This window comes from Xenopus laevis, chromosome 8L, assembly GCF_017654675.1.
Source record: "Xenopus laevis strain J_2021 chromosome 8L, Xenopus_laevis_v10.1, whole genome shotgun sequence".
Taxonomy (NCBI): Eukaryota; Metazoa; Chordata; class Amphibia; order Anura; family Pipidae; genus Xenopus; species Xenopus laevis.
The window spans coordinates 116,375,945-116,400,944 of record NC_054385.1 but is presented as its reverse complement, the minus strand read 5'-3'; the positions used below and the strand labels follow the sequence as shown (position 1 = coordinate 116,400,944).

Here is a 25,000-nt window from a genome sequence, read left to right as displayed (position 1 = left end):
AGATTTACAAGAACATTAGAGAACAGTATAAACAGTTAATGGGAGATAGTGATGGACGAATTTTCCTGTTTTGTGGAATGGTGAAAATTTGCAAAACACATTATCAATAGGCATTTTTTCACACAACTTTTTCCTAACAGCAAAATATTTTTTAGACACCCAGAGTCTATGGGTGTTTTTTCTTGGCGAAACCTTGTGAAAAAAGTCATTATCTTGTGATGATAGATTCTATTAATACTTTAAAGAGTAGCTTGGATGACTTCAAGCCACATTGATCTTAAGATATACCACTACAGGCCTATTTATCAACATTTAAATTTGTGTAATTTTAGAGTTTTTTTTTCAACTTCAAATAAACTCACATTTAAAAAAACTTGACTGAATAAAATTGTGAAAAAAATCGAACACCTCAGATTTATTTACAAAAAACATTTGAATAAATGGAATTGAAAAATTGCTTGACATTTTTCCTAGGACAATTCCCACTGACACATGAACTTAATTTCTAAAATGAATACGTGGGCTGTTTCTCACCATAAGGCTTCTCTGTCACATCTGTTGCTTCATGATTTAAAAGAGCAATTTACCTCGAAACCTAGATTGTTATTTTGTTACTCTTTGTAAATTGAAGCCAATAAAAAAGACTTTGTTAAATGGTCAATGCAATTTCAGTGTCTCCAATTTACTTTGTATTGTTTCTTTTAAAGCTATCTTTACTTCATTATTCCGTAAAGTGTAAATTATAGGATTTAACAATGGGGTAACAATAGTATAAACAATAGCAATTAGCTTGTCATAGCTAGTAGGCCATGATCCTTTTGGGGTGGCATAAACAGTAAAAGCAGCACTATAAAACATCACTACAACAATTAGATGAGAAGAACAAGTGGAGAAGGCCCTCATTCTCCCTGTGTTGGACTTTAACTTCATAATAGCCCATATAATATTTATATACATTATTATGATGAACACAAGGTTAAACATAGTGGCAAATCCAATTACACTACTGTTCATGGCAGAAGTAAATGAAGTGTCTGTACAAGCCAAGGCCAGAAGAGGTGCTAGGTCACAAAAATAATGGTCAATATAATATAGCCCACATAGAGGAACTTTTTGAGTCAATGTTGTAGGGATAACTGATGCCAAGAACCCAAATGTCCAGCAGATGACGGCCAGTGCTCTACACATTCTTTCATTCATGATAGTGGTGTATCTCAGAGGGTTACATATTGCCATGCAACGATCAAACGCCATTACAGCCAGTAGAGCACACTCCGTCATGCCTAAGCCATGGAACATATAGAGCTGAGCAAAGCACCACTCATAGGAAATTCTGTTGTCTTTGGTTAGTAAAAGAGCCAAAAGCTTGGGGGCTGTAGTCATTGTGTACCAAATCTCCAAGAAAGAAAGGTTTGTGACAAAAAAGTACATTGGGGTGTGAAGACGAGTGTGCCATTGCACTAGCAGAATAACTAGCATATTCCCAGCCAGAGTAAGGAGGAACGTAGGAAGGAAGCAGAAAAAGAGCAATATCCTCAAATTGTTAAGATTCAAAAATCCTTCTAATAAAAAGTCATGCTGTGTGCGGTTCATGTCTTTCTCAACTTATTCAACTATAATTAAAAATCATAGTATTAACAGGATATCATTTCAGAGGTAAAGAAATTTAAACTTTAGATCTGTAAAAATTCATGATTTTATTATGGTCTGTGCCAAAATCGTAGTCTGAAAGCTGTGTAGAAAATAAAAACAAGATTTATAGTTATCAATATACAGTATATCAAGCTAGTGAAATATTCCCCATTAATAAACACTTTTCTGACAGTCAGGAAAGGGTTTTGAGGAACAAATTTATCAAGAAGATACTTTGTTTAAACACCATTTTGCTCTTTGGGGCATTAGAACTCACCATAGTGATGGGTGAATCTGACGGAAATCAAGTCTACGGGTGACAACATTTTTTTGACGAGCAACAATTTTTTTCAATTCAATGGTTAGAGGAGGACAAGGTGCTCCAGAATTAGTTATAAAGTAACTCACCAAACAGTGAAGGTGGTCCAGGTGCACCAGCCCCAGACCCCCAGCTTCAGGGAGCGGTACAGCAGAAGATAAAGAAGCAGGGCTGATTTATTAGTAGAAAAATTAAAATATTAGCTCCATCATGGAGATGGAGCTAATATTTTAATTTTTCTACTAATAAATTTATTTTTTAACTGAATATCTCTGGTCTTGTGGATCCGTATGAGTGCCGCTCAGCCCTGCTTCTTTATCTTCAACAATTTTTTTCACCCATTCGAGTATACGGGCGTCATTTTTGAGACAAAATTTTGCTACTCACTACCAGTGATCCCACTGGTGTCTAATAAAAGGGCAGCCAAGTTTGGGAGTTTTACTTTGAAAGCAGCAAGTAAGTTGCAGGTAAAACCTAGTCCCTTTGTAAAATTTATAATGAAGCAATAGAATTCTTAATAAATTAGATAAAATTGAGCGTAGGACTGGCCAGATATGGGATGACTTTGGCCAGCTTAAATATATTGCAATATATGGACAAACAATCCCTGTTTTGTTTAAAGGGTAAGGCATTTTTCAGTAGCAGTATGCACAAAATGTCTCTGTCTTAAATATATTGATAATGGGTTGAGTGCAGAGGACTCTTGTATTTGACTATATGTATTTTGTGATCACACCCTCATTGCACCACCGCCTAATGGTTTTAAAAAATAGTGGTGAGCACAACTTTCCCTTATTTGTATATATATATATATAGTTACTTTACTTATGTTTATTAGGTAAAATTTGTTTAAATCAATCAAAGACAACCAATTCTGTTTTATGCACTGCGTATCTTGACAGTGCTATATAAATAAATGATGATGATGATGATGCTGTAGATTATTACACAGGGCAGACAGGATCTTATTATATGCAGGCATTGACAGACTGGAGTGTTCTGGTGCCACCCGGCCCAGTCTGACACTGTATACAGGTACCTAATACACATAAATGGAATCTTCTATCTGTTTTAGATATTGTTCTGTGACCCCTAATTTGAGGTTATATGGAATAGTAACCAACAATGTTGGTCTGCAATTAATTTTGCATTACATTTATTCCACCATTATCTTGCCCATTGGTTTATTGTAATTTTCCCAGTGTCGGACTGGCCCACAGGGATACCAGGAAAGCTCCCGGTGGGCCCAGGTGTCAGTGGGCCTCTTGCTTCTAAACATTTGGCCTATTTCATGGTCATTCCCTATTTCTTTATGGAAAAAACATACTTAATAATGGAAGAATAGATTATAGTAAGTAGATATAAAATACTAGTAGAATAAAGAGGTAGAGTTAGGAGTGTAGGAATAAAAGTTTGGAAAGCGGGCCCACAGTCTTAGGTTTTCTAATGGGCCCACGATCTAAGGTTTTCTGGTGGGCCCCTGGCATTCCAGTCCGACACTGAATGTGCCCAATGAGGGAGATTGAAATCCTCAGCAGTAGAGTGTTGCCAACAAAGAGACCCATGTTTTAAGTCATGTGAGTGCCTTGCTTTACATGATATTCTATTTACATGCTATGCTCTTTGTTCTGTCCTCCACTTGTTGAATGGATATCTCTCCCCCATGACTATAGCAATGCCTGTGGCTACTCTGAAAGGTACGGGGCAGGACACAAGAGTGTAAAAAATATGTCAGGTTGGACCTGTTTTTTACATTTTGCCCTGTACTTGGTGAATGTGTCTTTCTATACAGTATGTGTTGTCAAATCTGTAGCAACCTGTTAAAGTACAACCTCTAGCACCCACCATAGTTAGAGGTTTCAGGAGTTACAGTTTAACAATAGTTGACAGGCAAAAGATTTGTACTCCTACTTTACAAAATGTCTGTTCACTCATATAATACCCGAATTATGCTTGGGGTAACCCAAGCTACAGATTAATGGATGTGTGTGCAGTATTGCAATCTATCAATTTGAAGCCCTTAAGAACACAGCATAGAATTGTATTATCTTGTTCAATTAAGTTAATTGGAAAGGGAAAAGATCCTACAGACATGTACTCACCTAACTTGTGCATTCTCAGGAGTTGTGAGGTATCTGTAGGTGCTCTATTTATACCTGGTGGGTGTAATTAAATGCAGCCATACTACAATCAGAAGCCAGCTACTATATGTATTTTTTCCTTAATTAGAGGCAAAGGGATTTCTGATGCTAGCACTTAGGGATATTCCCATTTGTTTATATTATTATAATAAATGAGACAAATAATGTATCCTCTGAGTCTTATTGTTAATTATTGATATTGGACTAGATTTTATTTGTGGGTTCAGAAACAAAGGGGGTTGATTATTATTATTATTTTTATTAACATTTATTTATATAGTGCCAACATATTGCGAAGCACTGTAAAGTAAATGTGATTATACAACTAAATCTCATGAATTATATACATAGAACATAAGGAGTTACATACATCACAATCAATACCGGTACAAAAGGTGAGGAAGGCCCTATGCAAAAGAGCATACACTCTAAAGGGAAGGGAGTAATACACAAGGTGTGGGAGTGGGCAAGATTGAATTAAGTGGGTGAGAAATGTGGTACTGTATGTGGTGTTGCATTTGGTAGTTAAGCAGAGTGAGGGTAGGCTTCTCAAAAGAAATGCGTTTTAAGGGATTTCTTGAGAGCAGAAAGGTTGGGAGAAAGTCGGACAGGCCGTGGGAGAGAGTTCCAGAGGAGGGGTGCAGCCCTTGCAAAGTCTTGAATGCGAGCATGTGAGGAGCTAATGAGAGAAGAGTTGAGTAGCAGGTTGGTAGAGGAGCATAGTAAGCGGTTGGGTGAGTATATAGAGATGAGTTCAGAGATGTAGGGTGGGGCAGAGTTATGAAGTGCTTTGAATGTCAGGGTCATTAATTTGAATTTGATTCTGAAAGGTAGCGGAGGCCAGTGCAGGGATTGACAGAATGGCGAGGCAGAGGAGGAGCGGTTGCTGAGGTGTATGAGCCTCACAGCAGTGTTCATTATGGACTGGAGAGGAGACAGTCTCTGGAGGGGAAGGCCAATTAAAAGACAGTAGTCTAGACGTGATATGACGAGAGAGTTAATAAGAATTTTGGCAGCATCTTGGGTGATAAATGATCTTATTTTGGATATGTTCCTTAGGTGGAAGTGACATGATTTAATAAGTGACTGGATATGAGGAGTGAATGACAGGGCAGAATCTAGGATAACCCCAAGGCCCCCGGGTCTGGGGAGAGGGGGTGAAATTGTTAGCTATGATGGATACTTCGGGGATGTTACTGGTGTTAGTTGGAGGAAAGAGAACCATTTCAGTTTTAGAGAGGTTTAATTTAACGTAGCGTTGCGACATCCAGGTAGAGATAGCGGACAGGCAGGAGGAGACGCGATTTAGGAGTTCTGGGTTGAGATCAGGAGATGAGAGATAGATCTGAGTATCATCAGCATAGAGGTGGTAGTGGAAACCATACAAGTTGATTAATTTGCGAAGGGAGGAAGTATAGAGGGAGACTAGTAATGGTCCCAGGCAGAGCCTTGAGGAATCCCAACAGAAAGAGGTAGGGGAGAAGATGCTACTCCGTTGTAGGAGACACTGAAGGAACAATTGGAGATGGAAGAAGAGAACCAGGACAGGGCTGTGTCACGAAGGCCAAGCAAATGGAGGGACTGGAGGAGGAGAGGGTGATCTACAGTGTCAAATGCGGCTGAGAGATCAAGCAGTATTAGTAGTGAGAAATGATTGTTGGCTTTAGCGGTTAAATGGTCATTAGTTAGTAGAGTCAGGGCAGATTCAGTGGAGTGTTGTGGCTTAAAACCAGATTGTAGGGGGTCCAGCAGGTTATTGTCAGAGAGGAATGAGGTTAGTCGGTTGCAGTTTAGAGATGAAAGGTAGCAGAGAAATAGGTCGGAGGTTGTCAAGATTGGAGGGATCCAGAGAGGGTTTTTTCAGAATGGGGGTGACAAGAGCATGTTTTAGTTGAGAAGGAAACAGTCCAGTTGAGATCGAGAGATTAAATAGGTGAGTTAAGGCTTTGATTAGACAAGGATTGGTATTGCGGAGAAGTTTTGAGGGAATTGCATCAAGCGGGCAGGTGGTAAGGAGAGAAGAGGCCAAAAGCTTTGAGACTTCCTCATCAGTGACAGGGGTCAAGGAGCACAGGATAGACTGGGGAGTGTGGAGGGAGGGAGGGAGGGTGGTGGAAGTCTAGGGGGGTTGAGTAGTGTAATGTCCCTTCAATTTTGTTTTTGAAGTGTATTGTACGATTGGTTCTTCACAGTCAGGACAGTGAGGTTGTGGAATGCACTGCCGGGTGATGTTGTGATGGCTGATTCTGTTAATGCCTTTAAGAGTGGCTTGGATGATTTCTTGGACAGACATAATATCAAAGGCTATTGTGATACTAAAGTCTATAGTTAGTATAGATATGTGTATATATAATATATGTGAGGGTATGGAGGGGTGTGTGTATGTATGTTGGGATTCATTTGGAGGGGTTGAACTTGATGGACTTTGTCTTTAAAACAGCAACAGTGATTAAATAGGAGCTCAGGATCAAGACATGAATGCTTAATGAAACAGAATATTAGGATGAAGACAGGAAAGCCATTCTGCCTGTAACGTAGGGTGTCCCTAACCCAGAACCAACTCCAAGGTTCTGGTCTCAGCCCAATCTTTCACCTATAGCTACTCAGATGCCGCCAGGTCTTATTGTGGGAAACCAAAGAGAAAGTTCTGGGCGAGCACAGAAACCGAATGTGTGTGAAAGGGATGCTGAAGCAGGCAACGAAGACGAAATACAGGTCAGGTCAAATTAATCGGGCAATGTAGTACCGAATCAGAAGGAAGAGGCTAGGTCAATGTCACGGGCCGAGGTCAAACACAGAGCAGGAGTATAGTACCAAATCAGAATCTGAAGAGTAGTTAAAACAGGCAAGGATCAGTTCAGGCAGCGAGATGGCAGAGTCAGGGACAGGCAAGAGTAATAAACCAAATACAATAACAAGGAAAAGCACACCCAGGAACAAGGAAAGGACCTTTTATGTTGGGCAATTGGAATAGGACATCTGAGCCTTTAACTATTTTAATTTCACACCAACTGCGATGACATCACGCAGCGCTCCAAATATAGTTGAAACTACCCAAGCACTGCACAAACCCGAAAGTGGCGATGGACATCCCCGCAGTGAGCATGGCAGGTGTCCCCACCATCCCACTAGACCACCAGGTACTCTCACACTGCCATTACCCTTAAGGGCTGGGACACACTTGGTGATTTGAGGAGATTTAGTCGCCTGGCGACTAATCGTTGCGACTTTTCTCCCCGAATGCCTCCCCTCGCTCTGCGCCTGGATAAAATGAAAAATCACAACCGCCGATTCGTTTTCCGAAGTCGCCCGAAGTTGCCTCACGAGGAAACTTGGGGCGACTTCGGAAAATGAATCGCTGCATGTGATTAGCACAGGCGAGTTTTCTTTTTAGCCAGGTGCAGAGCGAGGGAAAGCATTCTGGAAGATTGGTCACGGAAAGTCATGGCGATTAGTCGCCAGGCGACTAAATCTCCCCAAATCACCCAGTGTGTCACAGCCCTAAAGGTAGTGCACATGAATATATCACACTGAGATTTGCCAATGATATATGTACACTAGGGCAATTTCAAGCTGTGAGATCCGTAAGTTTATTAAGCTTTTTATGTAACTTGACACAATTAACACAGTTATTTTCCCCACTTGGAATTGCCATTGATTGCCGGTTATTTATTAATGGGATGCCAACCCCCCCCCCCTGCCTCTGCAATAGGCTTAACAGCATGGAGGATGACTGGTTGCCTGGACACAGGGGATATTGATCAGTTCAGTCACTACCAGGACAAGTTCCTGTCTCCAGTACATGACCAATAATCTTCACTGAAGAAAAGACTGCATAATACCAGCTCATCTTAAGACACAATTCATGCACTCTTGTTAAATACTCAGTTTGCAATATATGGAGACTAGAATTCTAGTTTAGGCTCTGTCTTTGAAAGAATACTTTTTTTCATGGCTCTCTTCACCTCCTATAGATGACAGGGTTTAAAGCTGGGATAATAACTGCGACAAGAAGAGCAGCCAGTTGTAGTTTTCCAGGGTTTCCTTGTTAGAAGGCCCCAAGTACGTTAATATGCCAATTCCAAAATACAGAAGAACCACAACTAGATGAGAAGTGCATGTAGTAAGACCTTTGTTTGGAGCCTACAGGTATATTTAGGAGGTGGGTCCCTGTAATGGTATAGGAAATGATAATTAGGATAAAAGTGCTGGTAGCAACAAATACTGATAATATTGTCATCATTCGCTCATTTAGTTTTGTATTATATTTTTTTATATATATATATTTAGTTTTATATTTTCAACATATAAGGAGACCACTTTCTCTTTTTGCAGTTTTAACAATATTTAGGAAAAAAAAAGATGGAACAGAAAAAAATAAGTGGTGAAAATAGACCTCCTTGTTCAATTTAGTTGAAAGATTACTTCAAAAACATTTTCAGTTTCTGCATCTTTTCTGCAGCTTTTCCAGGAGATGGTGCTACAGGACTGAAGTTATTGTTATATGACATACAGTAACTGACATTCACTCCAGCATAAACAGCGTTATTTGCTGATCATGGTTTTTATAGATATTAAAATACTGCAAGGAAAAATGTCTATATTGGGAACTCAGTAAAACTGATTTGCCATTAACAGAGTTGAAGTCAGTTTATCTAGATTTTTGTAATTTGAATCTCCATACCTTAAGTCTGCTAAAAATCATTTAAACATTAACGGATAGATTTATTAAGGGTCAGATAGTAAATTTGATTTTTTTTTTTTTTTTTAAATGGTGTCAAAATTCACACATTCACATTTTAATTCCCCAATTCAAATGGAAATTTTAAATGTGAGATTTATCACATCTCGAGCATGGAAATTACAATATTTGCCACCTAAAACCTGTCGAGATCATTTACATTTCCATGGCAGAGGCCCATTGAACCATTTGAATATGTCAATTGCCTTCCTGGCAGTCTAGTTTTTTTCAGAGGGAAAATTCAAATTTGATTAAAATTTTTGGGTTGGGACTTTTTGATTGAATATTAGACGTTCACATTTCTTTCCTAAATAACCTAACATTTGAGTTATGAGTATATTTAAATTTATTACAGTAAAATAAAATTCACCTAAATTCAACCTTTTATAAATCTGCCCATAAGGGTGTTATTTATCAAAGGTCACATTTTAGAGCTACAGTATGTGAGCTTTTTTAAACCTCGAATGAACTTGAATGAACTCACAATGAATGTTTTCTAATTTAAGATAAAAACAAATGGAAAAAACTTGAATCAGCAAGTTTGGGGTTAGCAAGCCAAAAATCTCAAATTGATCGAGTTTTTAGCAGAAAGAAATTGCTTGATTGAGTTTTTCAGCGAAACCCACCGAAACAAACTCGAACATCGAAGACGGCGATTAACATCTTTAAATCATCTATTTTTGGATTAGAGGTATTTCCAGGGTTGGAGTATAATAAATCTCTAAAAATTCAAGTTTTTTTTAAATATTTGTAGAAAAAATAACCTTGAAAATTAAAAATTTTCATGGAAAACGCAACTCGACCCTTAATAAATCTGCCCCTGCATAAAACCTATACGATTATTTTGCCACAATATGGATTCATGCAGCTTAGTTACAATAAAGTACAAGATACTGTTTTATCATTATTATTATTACAGAGAAAAAGGAAATAAATTGTTTCAAAATTAAATTTTTGGTTAAAATCTATAAATAAAATCTATATATAATGGTGTTCATATAATTCAGATTTTTCTGGGTAAGGCTTTCCAAATAAGGGATCTCATACCTGTAGTCCTATTTTGCATTAAAATCACTGCAACTTTTTCCAGGTAATAGAAGTTAAATAAAGTTAATATTGGTGTAGCTCTGACACTATGGGGCAATTCATAATAATTCAAAAAAAGTTTGTTTTGGGAACTTGAAGTTTTAAGACTTCTCAATTGCAGCAAAATCTCAAAAATGTGATGTCCATATAAGTAAAATGGACTAATGTGATTGTTGAGGCAATCAAGTCAATGCCCATTGACATTAATGCATTTGGAGTGACATAAAACTTGAAAAAAAATACCGATATGAGCTTACAGTCTAAAAGGGGATGAGACCCGGGTGTAAGAGATGTAGCATATGGTATTGCATTTGATAGCTAAACAGAATTAGGGTAGTCTTCTCTAAATAAGTGTGTTTGAAGAGATCTATTGAACGCAGAAAGTTGGGAGAAAGTTGGACTGACTGTGGGAGAGAATTCCAGAAAAGGGGTGCAGTCTTGGCAAAATCTTGAATGTGAGCATGTGAGGAAGTAATGAGAGAAGGGTTGATGAGCAGGTCAGTAAAGGAGCATAGTAAGCGATTGGGTGAGTATCTAGAGATGAGTTCAGAGATGTAGGGTGGGGCAGAGTTATGAAGTGTTTTGAATGTCAGGGTCATTAGTTTGAATTTTATTCTGAAAGGAAGTGGAAGCCAGTGCAGGAATTGGCAGAGTGGCATGGCAGAGGAGGAAACAGTTACTGATTTGTATTAGCCTGGCAGCAGTAATAATTATGAACTGAAGAGGTGACAGTCCATAGCGGGGAAGGCCAATTAATAGAGAGTTTCAGAAGTTTAGATGTAAATGAATAAGAATTTTGGCAGTATGTTCCTTAGGTGAAAGTGAAAAAATGGACAAACGGAAAATATTCATCCACTCATGGGTATTGGCAACACATTTCTGCTTCCAACCAACATATTCAAACTGATGGTTGCTTTGATGGCACGTGACAATACAAAATACTTAGGGGAAGATTGATTAAAAAATTCTAAAATTTATTTTCTTGCTTAATCTTGAATGGAAGTTTCACAGTCTCAACTTTTCAACTTTTTAACTTCTTTGGTATTTATCATTTGTCCCTCGGATATTGTCAATCCTGCAATGTTATTTTGCATTGTTCAAGGTTTCCATAAAAGTTAGTGATCTACAATTCTTGAGAATTCTAAAGTAAGTGAAGGGGTAGAAACAATTTTACTTAATTCATTAAAAACACATCATGTTTTGAATAAGCTTTTTCCATTTTTATGAAGAAGATTTGAGTTACAGGATATTCTTATTTTGTGGCTATGTTGTTGCCCCTTGGCTCTAGGGGTTATATCACACTTTTACTGGCCTTTAGGTTAAGCCATGTATGTTTTTGAGCATGGATGATTGAGTGTTATTTTATATGGAATACTTATTTGTCCAACACTGCTGAATATAACTCTTCTATTACTCCATGTAAACTGGACCCTCCCATGTTCTTTTCACAACCTCTATAAACTCCTTTTAAACTTAATGTTTATTTAATCCTTTGTTTTCTCCTAAAACCAATAAAAATCAAATTAAAGAATCTTTTAAAAAACAATTGTGCTTATACTTACTCCCTTAATGAGATTTGCATTTGGGTATTATGGGTTTGAAAATCTTGAATATGAATATGCTTATTTGTTTAGACCATTCAAACATATTTCAATGAACTGACAGCTTTATACACTGATAAATGAATTTGTACATTCATTAAAAATGTTCCTAATGGGAACAATTCCCGTGTTTCCTATTTTATAAATAACAGTCAAACACATTCTGAGGAATTGACACCTTTACCAGATTTGATAATAATTGTGTTAATTTTCTTAACACTTTCCTGACTATAAACATACTGTACTAATTTAAAAAATCATTAAATGAATCTGCCCCCCATTCATAAATGAGTCTCAATGTTTCCTAAAAACATTTTTGTAAGAGCCTTTTTAACATCTTTGTTTGGCTTTTTGTTTATTAAAAGTGGACCGAATGTTCAAGAGATGTCTACTGATGTATGCATAAGATACTATAATCAATATAAATGTGAACACAGCCACAAATCCAGTGACAATAGACACCAAACTTTCATTGAGGTGGGTGTCAGTACAGGCAAGTTTCAGAAGGGGTTTAATATCGCAATAAAAATGAGTTTGTTTCTTCATCAGGCAAAAAGGTAATCTGGAGGTCAGAATGGTGTGAGACAATGAATAGACAAAGCCAGTGATCCAGCATACAGCAGATAACTGAATACACGTAGCCTTGGCCATAAGGACATGGTATAGTAGTGGATTACAAATAGCAACATACCAATCATAGGACATGGCAGCGAGAAGCATAGCTTCCGTGTTTCCTAAAAAATGAAAGATGTGGAGCTGAGTTATACACCCCTGAAAAGATATCCTCTTTTCTTCCACCATCAAACCCAGCCATCATTTTGGGTACTGTGGTGGATGAGTAGAAGAAATCTAAAAAGGACAGATTGACTAAAAAGAAATACATAGGGTTGTGCAGATGATAATCAAAAATCCCTACAAATACAATGCAGAGATTGCCCAAGGAACTAAAGAGGTACAACATGAGAAACCTTGTGAAAAGGAAGAGTTGTAGCCCAGGTTGATGATTCCCAAAAGGATGAATTCTGTTACCATTGTCTGGTTCATTTCAACCTGTAACTAATGACAACTTTAATTGATACACAAGGTTTTATTACTCACTAAATAGGTTTTACTTGATTTGGCTAACTTCCAGCTATTACTGTTACTTCTCTCCATGTATCCAGAGTAATTCTTCTCAAAAATGCAGAATGTCCAGTGAGTTTATCAGCATTACTCCAGCTTTCAAAAAGTAAGTTTCCCACCAAAACATAACAATTAAATGCAGTAATGTCTGACGAGCAAATGATCAAACTGTAGTTTTTGATCATTCCTTGTGAGAATTTGTTTGCCTTCTTTGCCTCCTCTGGTATACATTATGGAAGGGATTTCAAATGATGAACTTGAAGATTACCCTCTTGCCAGCCTCACTAACGGTGATACACACTAATTATACCATAATCCATTGTTTTTAGTTCTTATTATAAGAATTTGTTTTTTTACTTGACCGCTTGTGTGCCCACAAAGGTTTACTCAAAAAAAAATATCAAAATACCTTTATCTTTTGCATTAAAGGGATACTGTCATTGGAAAACATTTTTTTTCAAAACGCATCAGTTAATAGTGCTACTCCAACAGAATTCTGCACTGAAATCCATTTCTCAAAAGAGCAAGATTTTTTTATATTCAATTTTGAAATCTGACATGGGGCTAGACATTTTGTCAATTTCCCAGCTGCCCCTGGTCATGTGACTTGTGCCTGCACTTTAGGAGAGAAATGCTTTCTGCTGTTTTTCCTTCTCAACGTAACTGAATGTGTCTCAGTGAGTCATGGGTTTTTACTATTGAGTGTTGTTCTTAGATCTAGCAGGCAGCTGTTATCTTGTGTTAGGGAGCTGCTATCTGGTTACCTTCCCATTGTTCTTTTGTTTGGCTGCTAGGGGGGGAAAAGGGAGGGGTGATATCACTTCAACTTGCAGTACAGCAGTAAAGAGTGATTGAAGTTTATCAGAGCACAAGTCATATGACTTGGGGCAGCTGGGAAATTGACAATATGTCTAGCCCCATGTCAGATTTCAAAATTGAATATAAAAAAATCTCTCTTTTGAGAAATGGATTTCAGTGCAGAATTCTGCTGGAGCAGCACTATTAACTGATTCATTTTGAAATTTTTTTTTTCCCATGACAGTATCCCTTTAAAATAAACAGAAATAGTATTCCCTTTTTAGTGTTTTTGTTTTAAGTAAACTCTTATTTCTTTAGAGAATCAAGTCCATAGTATAGGTCATGAGGAATCCACAACTTCTTAGGATCTGTTTTAATAAACAGAAAGCAATTAGCTCTGGGAACAAGAAGGCATTTTTTTTTCTCTGAGTGGTCAATTACTTTCCCATAAAGAAGGAACATTTCTCTAAACTTTTTAAAGTAGATGTAGATGCATTTTTAATTACACAGAGAAATGTAGACTCACTCACTGTTAATTACATGTTCAATAGCAAAAATGTATTTTGGAAAGCGCATTATGGACAAGAGACAACATATGACAATGCATATTACTGTTTGAATGGAATGATGGAGGAGAACCCTGCAACTAAAACAGATGTGGAAAATTCAGAGAGGAAAAGTTTGAATAGAACAAATGTCTGGTAGAACTGCAATGGAATACTTAAAAACGGTATGACATGGTACTTTCTCTTGCTCTTCATTATCAACAAATCTTTTAATCCTGTAAAAATAGTATCTAGTAAAGTTAAGTCTGAAGCAACTGGATTTTCTGAGTTTTCTTGAAAATGTTTCATCTATCGTAATGGGTTAATCTGACCCTTTTTCGCTTAACCGAAAACTAGCAAAAGGTGACAAATTCGTTTTTGATGCGCAACAATCTTTTTCACCATTGAAGTCTATGGGCATTATTTTCTAGAAGAAACTTGGTGGAAAATTTCGCTCATCGCTATTCACCAGTCATCTGAGCGATTCTTCAGTTCAACGAACATGACCAGGATGAATAAGAATCTCCCTTGACATTATAAAACAAGTTTGTAATGTTACACTTAGGCCAAAATAATTTACTAATGAGAAAACATGAATAAAACAAATGGTAACGTGTAGTAATGGGCAAATTTATTCGCCATGCGTGAATTTGCAGCAAATTTGCGTGATTCGCCGCCGGCGAATAAATTTGCGGAAAATAAATTCGCTGTTGTCCAAAAAATGGACGTTTTTGATGCCGGTGTCCGTTTTTTTGTCGAAAATGCGTCAAAAACAAGACGCCGGTGCAATTTCGCAAATTTTTTGCAGTTTTGCGAATTTCGCAATTTTTTTTCCGCAAAGCGAAACGGCGCAAATTCGCCCATCACTAGTAACGTGGCAAAATCAATAAACAGAAGACCAAGAGAATTTTTATTTCTTGGATAGATATTTTTATAGTAGGAGGGCATGCAATTGGCCTTAATCTGCCAAGGAATCTCTGCCACTTTAACTGCTGCTGAATTGTCATGGAAAAGTGGTCAAAGCAGTTGCACAGCATTTATTTATTTATTAATATCAGATGCGGTACGCATCGGAGCTCATCTGGCTTTTATGTTCTCCAGTCCAGTCGCTGCTCTCGTGAGATTTTGGCCACTTCTCACTGATAATGAACCATCAACACAAAGAATTTATTAGAACAAGTGGTACTAATATTTTGCAGTGGGTATGCAGGACATACGGGTTTCTTGCCTAAATACTCTGTACTTCCTCAGAAGTAAACTGGTTCTTCGTGGAGATCTGGAACAGTGACTGTGTATGGGGGAATTATTTGTGTTGATGAAGCAGTTGCAGAGGCCTATATCTGTAGCTGTGGGGGAAATAGTCCATCTCCTCCATCTCTTTCTTTATAAATTCAAACTGTTGGTGTTGCTATGTGGTTGAATAAAGACAGAAAAAAACTAAATTTGCTTACCTTTAACTTTTATATTTATTTACTTAAAAAAAATAATAGATAGTAAATGCTATTGATGGGGAATGTACATGATGGTGTTTTTAGTTTGAGAACTTCATAAAACACTTGCTTTGATAGAAAAGAAATATCTGCATACAATTGATACATTTTATATGACATATTTGTAGGGACCCCTAGGGTTAAATGGGTCCCTATGGCTTTAATTCCCTACCCTTCCTCCTTTTCCTTAGTTGCAGGGCAAAAGCCCAAGTTAGTTCATTTGCATATAGATGCTATTGGCTAGCAGGTGGGGTGACCACTTCCTGCCTCACTTTGGTATAGTGCTGGGAAAGGTGTGGCACTTCCTCTTGACCTTCCATCTGAGGAACAGGGTGGATGTGTGCTCTGAGCCTGGGCATGTGTCCAGTAAAGTCGGGGTACAGGGTCCCGTGAATGAGGCATTAGATAGTGGCAGATGTAGCTCCCATAACAGTCACTCTAGAAGTGTAAGTCAGTTAGGGTTGAGCTAAAAAACAGCAGTTCAGAGCTCCAACATAAGAGTGGCAGTGGAGGTATCTCTCCCAGGCCATATTGCCTGTAGTGTAGGGATCTCAATGGAGAGGGAATCAGGATAGAGGATTTCCCTGAGGTGATCCAGGCCACTATGATGGGTGTCGCAGAGGTGAAGTAAGATTCCTGCCAAGTTTGTCCCAAGGGAGTGTCATCCTGCATTACGCTCTGCATGTGAAATGCCTATACCACTTGTCTCTGAACCACTGTGATGTGAGTAAGCCCTGTGGAAGTTCGATAAACCCTTTTTGTTCTGTTATTTGCAAGAACCTCTGGCACCCTCTGTCTTTATTTTTCTGCATAGCAGCATGAGAGGTGTAGTTGCAAAACACCATTCCCTTCCTCTTCCACTGTGTGAAGGCCCACTCTGAGTGAGACCGGTGTTCTACTGGTACTAGTCCGAGATGGCTGGTTTTGAGCACAAAAATGTGTTACATATTTATGAAAGGTCAAGGCATAATCATGTCAAAAAAATCTTTTTTCCTGATATTTATAAATGCCTGATATTTATAAATTGCCTGTCTATTATAGCCACTGCACTTTTCACAGTCAAATTGTTTTCTAATTTATCTCAAGAAGCAAAAAATATATTTTTTCTTGAGTTGTAAAACAAATTAATGCCATCATAATATAATACAGGTATAGGTTATCCAGAATGCTCAAAATTGGGTGTCTTTTGGATCTCCATACCTTTGGTCTATTAAAATATTATTTAACCTAATATGATTGTTTTGCTACTGGTAGTTTTATTTTTTACAGAGAAAAAGGAAGTAATTTTAAAAAAATCTGAATTGTTTAAAGTCTATGGGAAATAAACTTCCCATAATTTGGAGCTCTCTAAATGATGGATCCCGTGCCTGTACTGTATTTATTATTTTTGGAATTCTTGCTTGAATACTTTAAGGGGCAGAGATTTTACAAACTCCCATGAACTCTAAATTCGACCCTTGATAAATCTGCCCCTTACAATGGAAGGATGCAGTGGAACCATGGTATAATTGAAACCAACACAGTGGACAATGCAGAATGGCTTCCAGATTGGAGAAGACTGAACTAGAATTTCTTTCTTTCAAGTAGAACTAAAAAGTTGAGTTGCTGAATTGACATGTAGGGAGCTCAGTTTACCTAAGTATCTTGTGCCTTATATGTTGTTGTATGGATCGGTTGGGGACTCTGGTCGACCACACCTGTCGATGGCCTTGACAACTAAGCCACAATTTATCCTAATATTCCTCAATTTGTTCCCCCATGGCTAAGTTCATTTCTATTAACGTTAAAGGCCTTAATAGCATACAAAAGAGATATTTGACTCTTAAGGAACTTAGAGATTCCCGGGCTGATATAGCCTTTATCCAGGAAACACACTTCCCTAAGGAAAGTTCCTTTGGCCTTCGCTCTAAATATTACCCTACGGCCTACTATTCCTCAGGCCCTTTCAAAAAGGCCGGTGTAGCCATCCTTATTCACAAGGACTGTCCCTTCTCGGTCGACCAGGTCCTTCCTGATCCGAAAGGTCATTATTTATTGTTAATAGGAACGTATGCTGGTACTCAGGTCCTCCTTCTTAATGTCTATGCTCCTAACAAGCGCCAGATTCACTTTCTCAAACGGGTCATTGCTAAAGCACAACAACATACTCCCCAATATACTATAGTGGGGGGGGACTTCAACCTAGCGTTCTCTCAGGTGCTAGATAGATCCCAACCAGCCACACTTCGGGCAACACACAATTTGTCCAAATTGTTCCGTCAAACCATGAGACAAGCCCATTTGTATGACACCTGGCGCATTAAACATCCTAGAGATAGGCAATTTACCTTCTACTCCCCAGTGCACAAGATTCACACTCGCATTGATTATTTTTTTGTTTCGCATTTTTCTCTTAATTTACGATTCACAGCGGAGATATTGCCTATCTCCTGGTCTGATCATGCGCCCATACTCTTGACCTTAGATCTTTCTACACCCCCCCTCCGTGAGTCCCATTGGCGACTGAATGAGACGCTGTTACATGACTCCACGGCCTTTACACAAATTGAGGGACGACTGAAGGAATATTTTGAGATTAATGAGGGCTCAGTTGAATCCATCACTACTCTTTGGGAGGCCCACAAGGCTACAATACGAGGCCACCTCATTGCGTTAACTGCCCACAAAAAGAAATCTATGGCTAATACTTACCTCGCCCTACATAGAAAACTCAGAGATACAGAGACTCAATATAATATACTGGGTACTGACTCCTTATTACATCAACTTAGTTTATTGCAAAAAGAACTAGCCACCTTGAAACATAGACAGGCGGAAAAGGCCATTATATGGACTAGACAAATGTTTTATGACAAAGCTGACAACAACATACTCTGTTGGCTAGGAAATTGAGGGACCAACAAGCCAAAACCAGAATAACTTCTGTTAGGCTCTCTTCAGGATGTTTGACTTACGACCCCGAACAAATTGGTTCCGCATTCCATGATTTTTACTGCAAGCTTTATAATTTACCTTCACCGTTTCCACGAGTAGACCACCATAGGGCATTAATAACTGACTTCCTGGCATCCCTTGATCTTCCTAAGTTTTCGGTCGATGACCTGGCCGTGCTCAATGCCGCTATCACTGCGGAAGAATTATCTTATACTCTCAAACAAATGCCCACTGGGAAAACTCCTGGCCCCGACGGCCTCCCTTATAAATACTACAAACTGTTTCAGCATATATTGAATCCATATTTGCTGAAACTTTTCAATTTGTACTTACAAGGGACTGCCATCCCCAACACCACCTTGACATCCCACCTCTCCCTCATACCTAAGGAGGGAAAGGACCCCGCACAATGCTCGAATTATAGGCCCATTGCTCTGTTAAATTCTGACCTGAAGCTATTTTCTAAAATACTGGCTAACCGTCTTGCACCCATTTTGCCGCGACTTATTAATAGAGACCAAGTAGGCTTTATACTGGGTAGGCAGGCTGGTGACAATACCAGACGCACCATAGATTTGATTGAGATCCTCCAGAGGAATCAGGTCAAATCAGTGATTTTAAGCCTGGATGCCGAGAAGGCATTCGATAGGCTTAATTGGACTTACCTGTTCTCTTTACTGGGACACCTTAACCTCTCTGGCCCTTATCTCAGTGCTCTTAATAACTTGTATAGCACCCCTCTCACTTTCCTCAAACTTCCTGGCCAGTCGCGAAAGCCAATACCCATTTTTAATGGAACGCGACAGGGTTGCCCCCTTTCCCCCCTTTTGTATGCCCTAAGTATTGAGCCTCTGGCGGCAGCCATACGGAACCACCCGGATGTTTCGGGGGTTACGGTTGGCTCCTCTCAGTATAAAATAGCTCTATTCGCGGACGATGTCCTACTTACGTTATCAAATCCATTTGTTTCACTCCCTAACCTCCACAACTTATTAACGAGGTACAGTGCAATATCTGGCTACAAACTCAATTTGGACAAAACTGAAGCTTTACCCTTACACCTTACATCGGGTGAACTGGAGTCATTGCAGACTGCTTTTAATTATAGATGGAAGAGGGATTCCTTATTATACCTTGGTACCCATTTATCTGCGGCTTATTCTCACTTGTATGACCTTAATTTTAAGCCTCTTATACAGCAGACTAAAACTCAGTTGTTGAAATGGTCTCACTATTCTATATCTTGGTTGGGCAGGGTGGCCGCTATCAAAATGAGTGTACTACCCAAATACCTCTATCTGTTTGAGACTCTCCCGGTTGCTGTTCCACCCTCAACGCTTAAGGAAATACAATCCCTGTTTCATGATTTTGTCTGGGCAAATCGGAGCCATAGAGTGGCCTCATCGGTCCTGATGTCGACGCGCTGTCGAGGGGGTTTGGGGGCCCCTAACATACGGAAATATTACGAGGCCGCCCACCTCAGGCAACTTTTGGCCTGGTCGCTTTGGGATTCTCCTACGACATGGGGCCACATTGAGAATGTGATGGCACGAGATTTTCATTTAAATGCACTTTTTTGGTGCCCCACTACCGTTATCAGATGCCCTCCCACAGTGCTTTCGGCGACTAGGCACCTACATTCGATCTGGCTCGCCACCAGGCATAAACATAATCTGATTTCACCCAAGCCATTACTAACCACGTTCCTGAGGAACCCTCTTTTCCAGCCAGGCATGGACCCAGCGTTCTATTTACGGTGGTCGAAATTTTCCTATTTCACTATACGGGACATTCTCCACCCACTTACTCACAAGATGCTTCCTTTACAAACTATCCAAGACAAAGATTCGTCTGTGAGAATCAGATTCTTTGAATACTTTCAACTCCGTCACTTCGTGGATTCCCTTGCACAATCGGCGGTTAGGACTCGGCCCACAGCATTTGAAGTTCTGGCAGCCACTGGTCTACCACAAAGAGGTCTCATCTCTAGAATCTACTTGCTGCTCACTGCCCCCCAAACTCCATCGCAGCATCGTCATAAATATATGGATAGATGGGACCTGGTTCTTCCACGACCGCTCACTGATTCCGACTGGTCCAGAATCTGGGACAATGCGGCACACATGGTGTCATGTATACGGCAGAAGGAGCATATTTACAAGATCTTAACGTTCTGGTACTATACCCCAGAAAGACTTCACAAGCTTTTCCCTGATCACTCTCCTCTCTGTTGGAGAAATTGTGGTGTCCAAGGTTCCCAGTTGCATATTTTTTGGGACTGTCCATTTATACAGCCCCTCTGGAAAGATGTCCAAGACCTTCTTTGCTCGTTGCTCTCCCGACCAGTGCCATTAGACCCGATAACATTTTTGCTGGGCAAACCCTTGCCAGGTATTCAGAAGAGTGGGCAGGCCCTTGTTAACCAGATATTGACTGCCACTCGGTTGGCCATTGCGGCTAAATGGAAAAGCCAGACGATTCCCACATTGACTGAGATTATCAACAGGGTGAACAGCAACCGGTCTTTTGAGGCTAACATAGCCCATCTCCAGCATAAGATGGAACAATTTCTCAAAATTTGGTCCGTTTGGGACCTTCGGGGGATGGTGCCCGCCCTGCCCCACTAAGTTTTTCTGAGACCATTTCCGACCTCCCTTACATTTTCCCCTCAGCTTCTCCCTACACCCTCTCCGCTACTATAGCTTGAACCTGAACCCGCAGTGCTACCATTTGATTTATCACTGTTGTACTTTCTATTTGATGTATATTTTCTTATTGCTGTTCTTCTTGTTTGTATAATTCCTGTCTCGCCTGCCCTTCTGGACATGCGAGCACTTGTTGCTTATTGACATGGCTTTGGTAGCTGGCCGTAACGGCCCTAGCTCATGGTTATTCCCTTTTTGATACACTGTATTAATCTGCAATCGATATCTATTGTGATGTTTTGAGCTTTGTAAAACTTTTAAACCTGTCAATAAAATATAAGTTACAAAAAAAAAAAAGTTGAGTTGCTGGTGAATACAACGCATCTTTTAATACAGGTATGGGGCCTGTTATCCAGAATGCTTGGGACCTGGGGTTTTCCGGATAACCAATCTTTCTGCAGTTTGGATCTTCATACCTTTTGTCTACTAGAAAATAATGTAGACATTAAATAAACCCAAGAGGCTGCTTTTGCTTCCAATAAGGATTAATTATATGTTAGTTTGGGTCAAGTAAAAGGTATTGTTTTATCATTACAGAGAAAAGAGAAATCCTTTTAAAAATGTGATTTTCCGTAATTCGGAGCTCTCTGGATAACAGGTTTCCGGATAACTGATGCAATACCTGTACTATAAAAGAAGTTTGTAATATTTTGTTATGGTCACAACATGAATAAACAAAAAATAACAAAAAGCAAGAATACATGAATAGATTCCAAAAGCAAATGATATTTTTAAAGTTATTGCACAAACCTTGTGTGTTTCTGAGAATACTTCAAACAATGTAATCATACAATGCACCACCTTCATTTAGGTAATGCCAAAAATATATTTTTTCAGTTTTGATTTAACATATAGGGGCCGATTCACTAACTTCGAGTGAAGGATTCGAAGTAAAAAAAACTTTGAATTTCGAAGTGTTTTTGGGCTACTTCAACCATCGAATGGGCTACTACGACCTTCGACTACGACTACGACTTCGAATCGAACTATTCAAACTAAAAATCGTTCGACCATTCGACCATTCGATAGTCGAAGTACTGTCTCTTTAAGAAAAAACTTCAACCCCCTAGTTCGCCATCTAAAAGCTACCGAATTCAATGTTAGCCTATGGTGAAGGTCTCCATTGGCTTGGCTAACTTTTTTTGATCGAATGATATTCGTTCGATCGTTGGATTAAAATCCTTCGAACCGTTCGATTCGAAGGATTTTATCGTTCGATCGAAGGAATAATCCTTCGATCGTTCGATCGCACTATTTGCGCTAAAATCCTTCGACTTCAATATTCTAAGTCAAAGGATTTTAATTCCCAGTCGAATATCGAGGGTTAATTAACCCTCGATATTCGACCCTTTGTGAATCGGCCCCATAATATTTCCAAAATACTATTGTTTTTCCAAAGAGCCCACAGGAAGAGTGATCAAAGCAATTGCATAGGCCTGTAAATTTGGAGGAAAATGGTCCATCTCCTCCATATGGTTCTTCATAACTTAACTGCTATCATGTTGTTGCCATCAGGTTTAGAAAAGAACTCAATAATACCATGCACAGTTTACTTACAAAAGAGCAAATTCCCAATTCTTGAAAGCATAAGTGTATTTTTGTAATGACGATGTCTTTAGTCTCATCTGGTAGCTTGTATGTTATCATCCACAAGATTCCTTTGACACTAGTTTTACATGCTTAATTATTTTCTGCATAGTTGGATGATTTAAATTTAGCAAGGGACTAAAGAGTAAATAAAATAAAATACACCTTATTAATTAAATGTAGTTTGCTTTTATTTCTCCATGAAGGAAAAATGCCTTGTTATCGAGATAAGACAAGGAAGTGAATACAATTTGAATTTACTTACCTTTAACTTTTACATTCTAAAAATATTTATTTTTAAAACACTTTCTACATATAATACATTGGCGACATTGATGTGCACAATGGCTTTTGTTTGAGAACTAGAGTCTTCCTTTTAAAAACTTGCTTTTATAAGAAAGTAATGGAGCAAACCTTGAAGATTTAATGATGACAACTTGACTTCGAGAACCAAAAATAGCAATTATTGTGAGACAAAAAATGCAGTACCAGGGCATTATCTGTATGCAGTTGAGGTTGGCTTAGTCTTAGCCCTCAAAAAAATGTCCTCACAGATAGAAATTTCTCTTTTAATAATTGTTCTCGTGTTTTTTACCAGATAGTGGAGGAGAAACATTGTAACTAATGGGAAAACAACAGGAGCCCTGCTGTTGTAATACATGCAGAAAGTGGTTTGGTCTTGCTGAAATAAGCAAAGCCTTCCCCTTTTTTCCACCTTTTGTGGAAACTTTAAAGGCCTTCAGGCAACATAGGTATATTTAATGCCTTGCCCACAGTAAAAACATGTAAAGTTTTTCCTTCAGGAAAACATCTGGAGGCTTGGATAGTGTCACTAGGTTGACCCCTTTGTAAATGCAATTCACATTCAAATCTATTGTGGTTCCATGTAGTTGGAGAAAGAAGCATTCCATAAATGAGAAATAATTACAAGGTAGTATGACCTCCAACATCTCAAAAAAGAAGTCAATTTGCCATTCAGAATAAATTGACCATTCTTTTAAGAGCCACTCAAATCACAGTATGCCCCATCATGAAATACTGAGGGATATAAACTGGCAACATCAAGAGGCATTTATCCAGGGTCGAATTTCAAACTCATATGAGTTTTTTTAAACTCCCTTAAATTCGTTGGAATTCTAAATTTGATTCGAGGGAATTTATTAAAAAAATCAAATTGTTAAAACTTGGACAAACTTTACTGATCTGAAAACATGAATTGAATTTGATTTGAATTATACAAAACTCTATTTGAGTTTTTTCTCTGAAAAAAACTTGAATGTCAAGAAGGCTACAAACATCACCAAATTGATCCCTGGACCTCTCCCATTCAGCAGGTTAGTCGAATTTGAATTTTTTAAAAAACTCGAATCTAGTTTAGATAATTCCCTAGTTGAATTTAACAGTTTTGACCATAAAAAAAATCGAAAATTCGAATTTTCAATTTGTCCCTTAACAAATCTGGCCCCAAATGTTGCCAGAATTAGTTCCTCACCACTCTATTTGGCTGATAAACATAATCAATCCAAGAAATGTGGAATCAAAGGACCCAGTACTTCATCCAACATGGTCACTGTGATAAAACACATTTTTAATATGGAGGGGAAAATCTGAACTGTTAGGGGCAGATTCACTAACTTCGAGTGAAGGATTCGAATGAAAAAAATTCGAATTTCGAAGTATTTTTTGGGTACTTCGACCATCGAATTGGTTAAATTCATTCGAATTCGAACGAAATCGAATGATTCGAAGTAAAAATCGTTCGACTATTCGACCATTCGATAGTCGAAGTACTTTCCCTTTAAAAAAAACTTCGACCCCCTACTTCGGCAGATAAAACCTACCGAAGTCAGTGTTAGCCTATGGGGAAGGTCCCCATAGGCTTGCTAAACTTTTTTTGATCGAAGGATATTCATTCGATCGTTTGATTAAAATCCTTCGAATCGTTCGATTCGAAGGATTTAATCCTTCGATCGATCGAACGAACGTTAAGCGCTAAATCCTTCGACTTCGATATTCGAAGTCGAAGGATTTCAATTCGAGGGTCGAATTTCGAAGTATTTTTAACTTCGAAATTCGACCCTTAGTGAATCTGCCCCTTAGTGTCTCTCAATACCCCTGCAAACTGTTGCAACAAACTTATTTTAACTGATAACCTTTGGTCTATCTGTTTTATGTTTTATGTAGCCAGTCCTGCATTCCAGTGCTCCCAAAGCAATTGACCATCACTGAGAGGGAACCTATATGATGTTATAAGTAATACAGTACACATAGTTGGCCCTAAGTCATCTTGTACTATCTG

At 38.6% G+C, this 25,000-nt stretch overlaps 1 protein-coding gene and 1 pseudogene across 1 annotated transcript; both read right to left on the bottom strand.

The window, feature by feature from the left end:
- Positions 1 to 657: 657 nt before the first annotated feature.
- LOC121397333 (olfactory receptor 6N2-like) lies at positions 658 to 1,599 on the bottom strand. The gene has a single exon (XM_041573966.1). It carries the CDS (start codon positions 1,591 to 1,593, stop codon positions 658 to 660), a length of 936 nt encoding a protein of 311 aa, XP_041429900.1. The 5' UTR covers positions 1,594 to 1,599.
- A 10,251-nt stretch (positions 1,600 to 11,850) lies between these two features.
- LOC121397332 lies at positions 11,851 to 14,489 on the bottom strand (annotated as a pseudogene).
- Between the last annotated feature and the right edge of the window lie 10,511 nt (positions 14,490 to 25,000).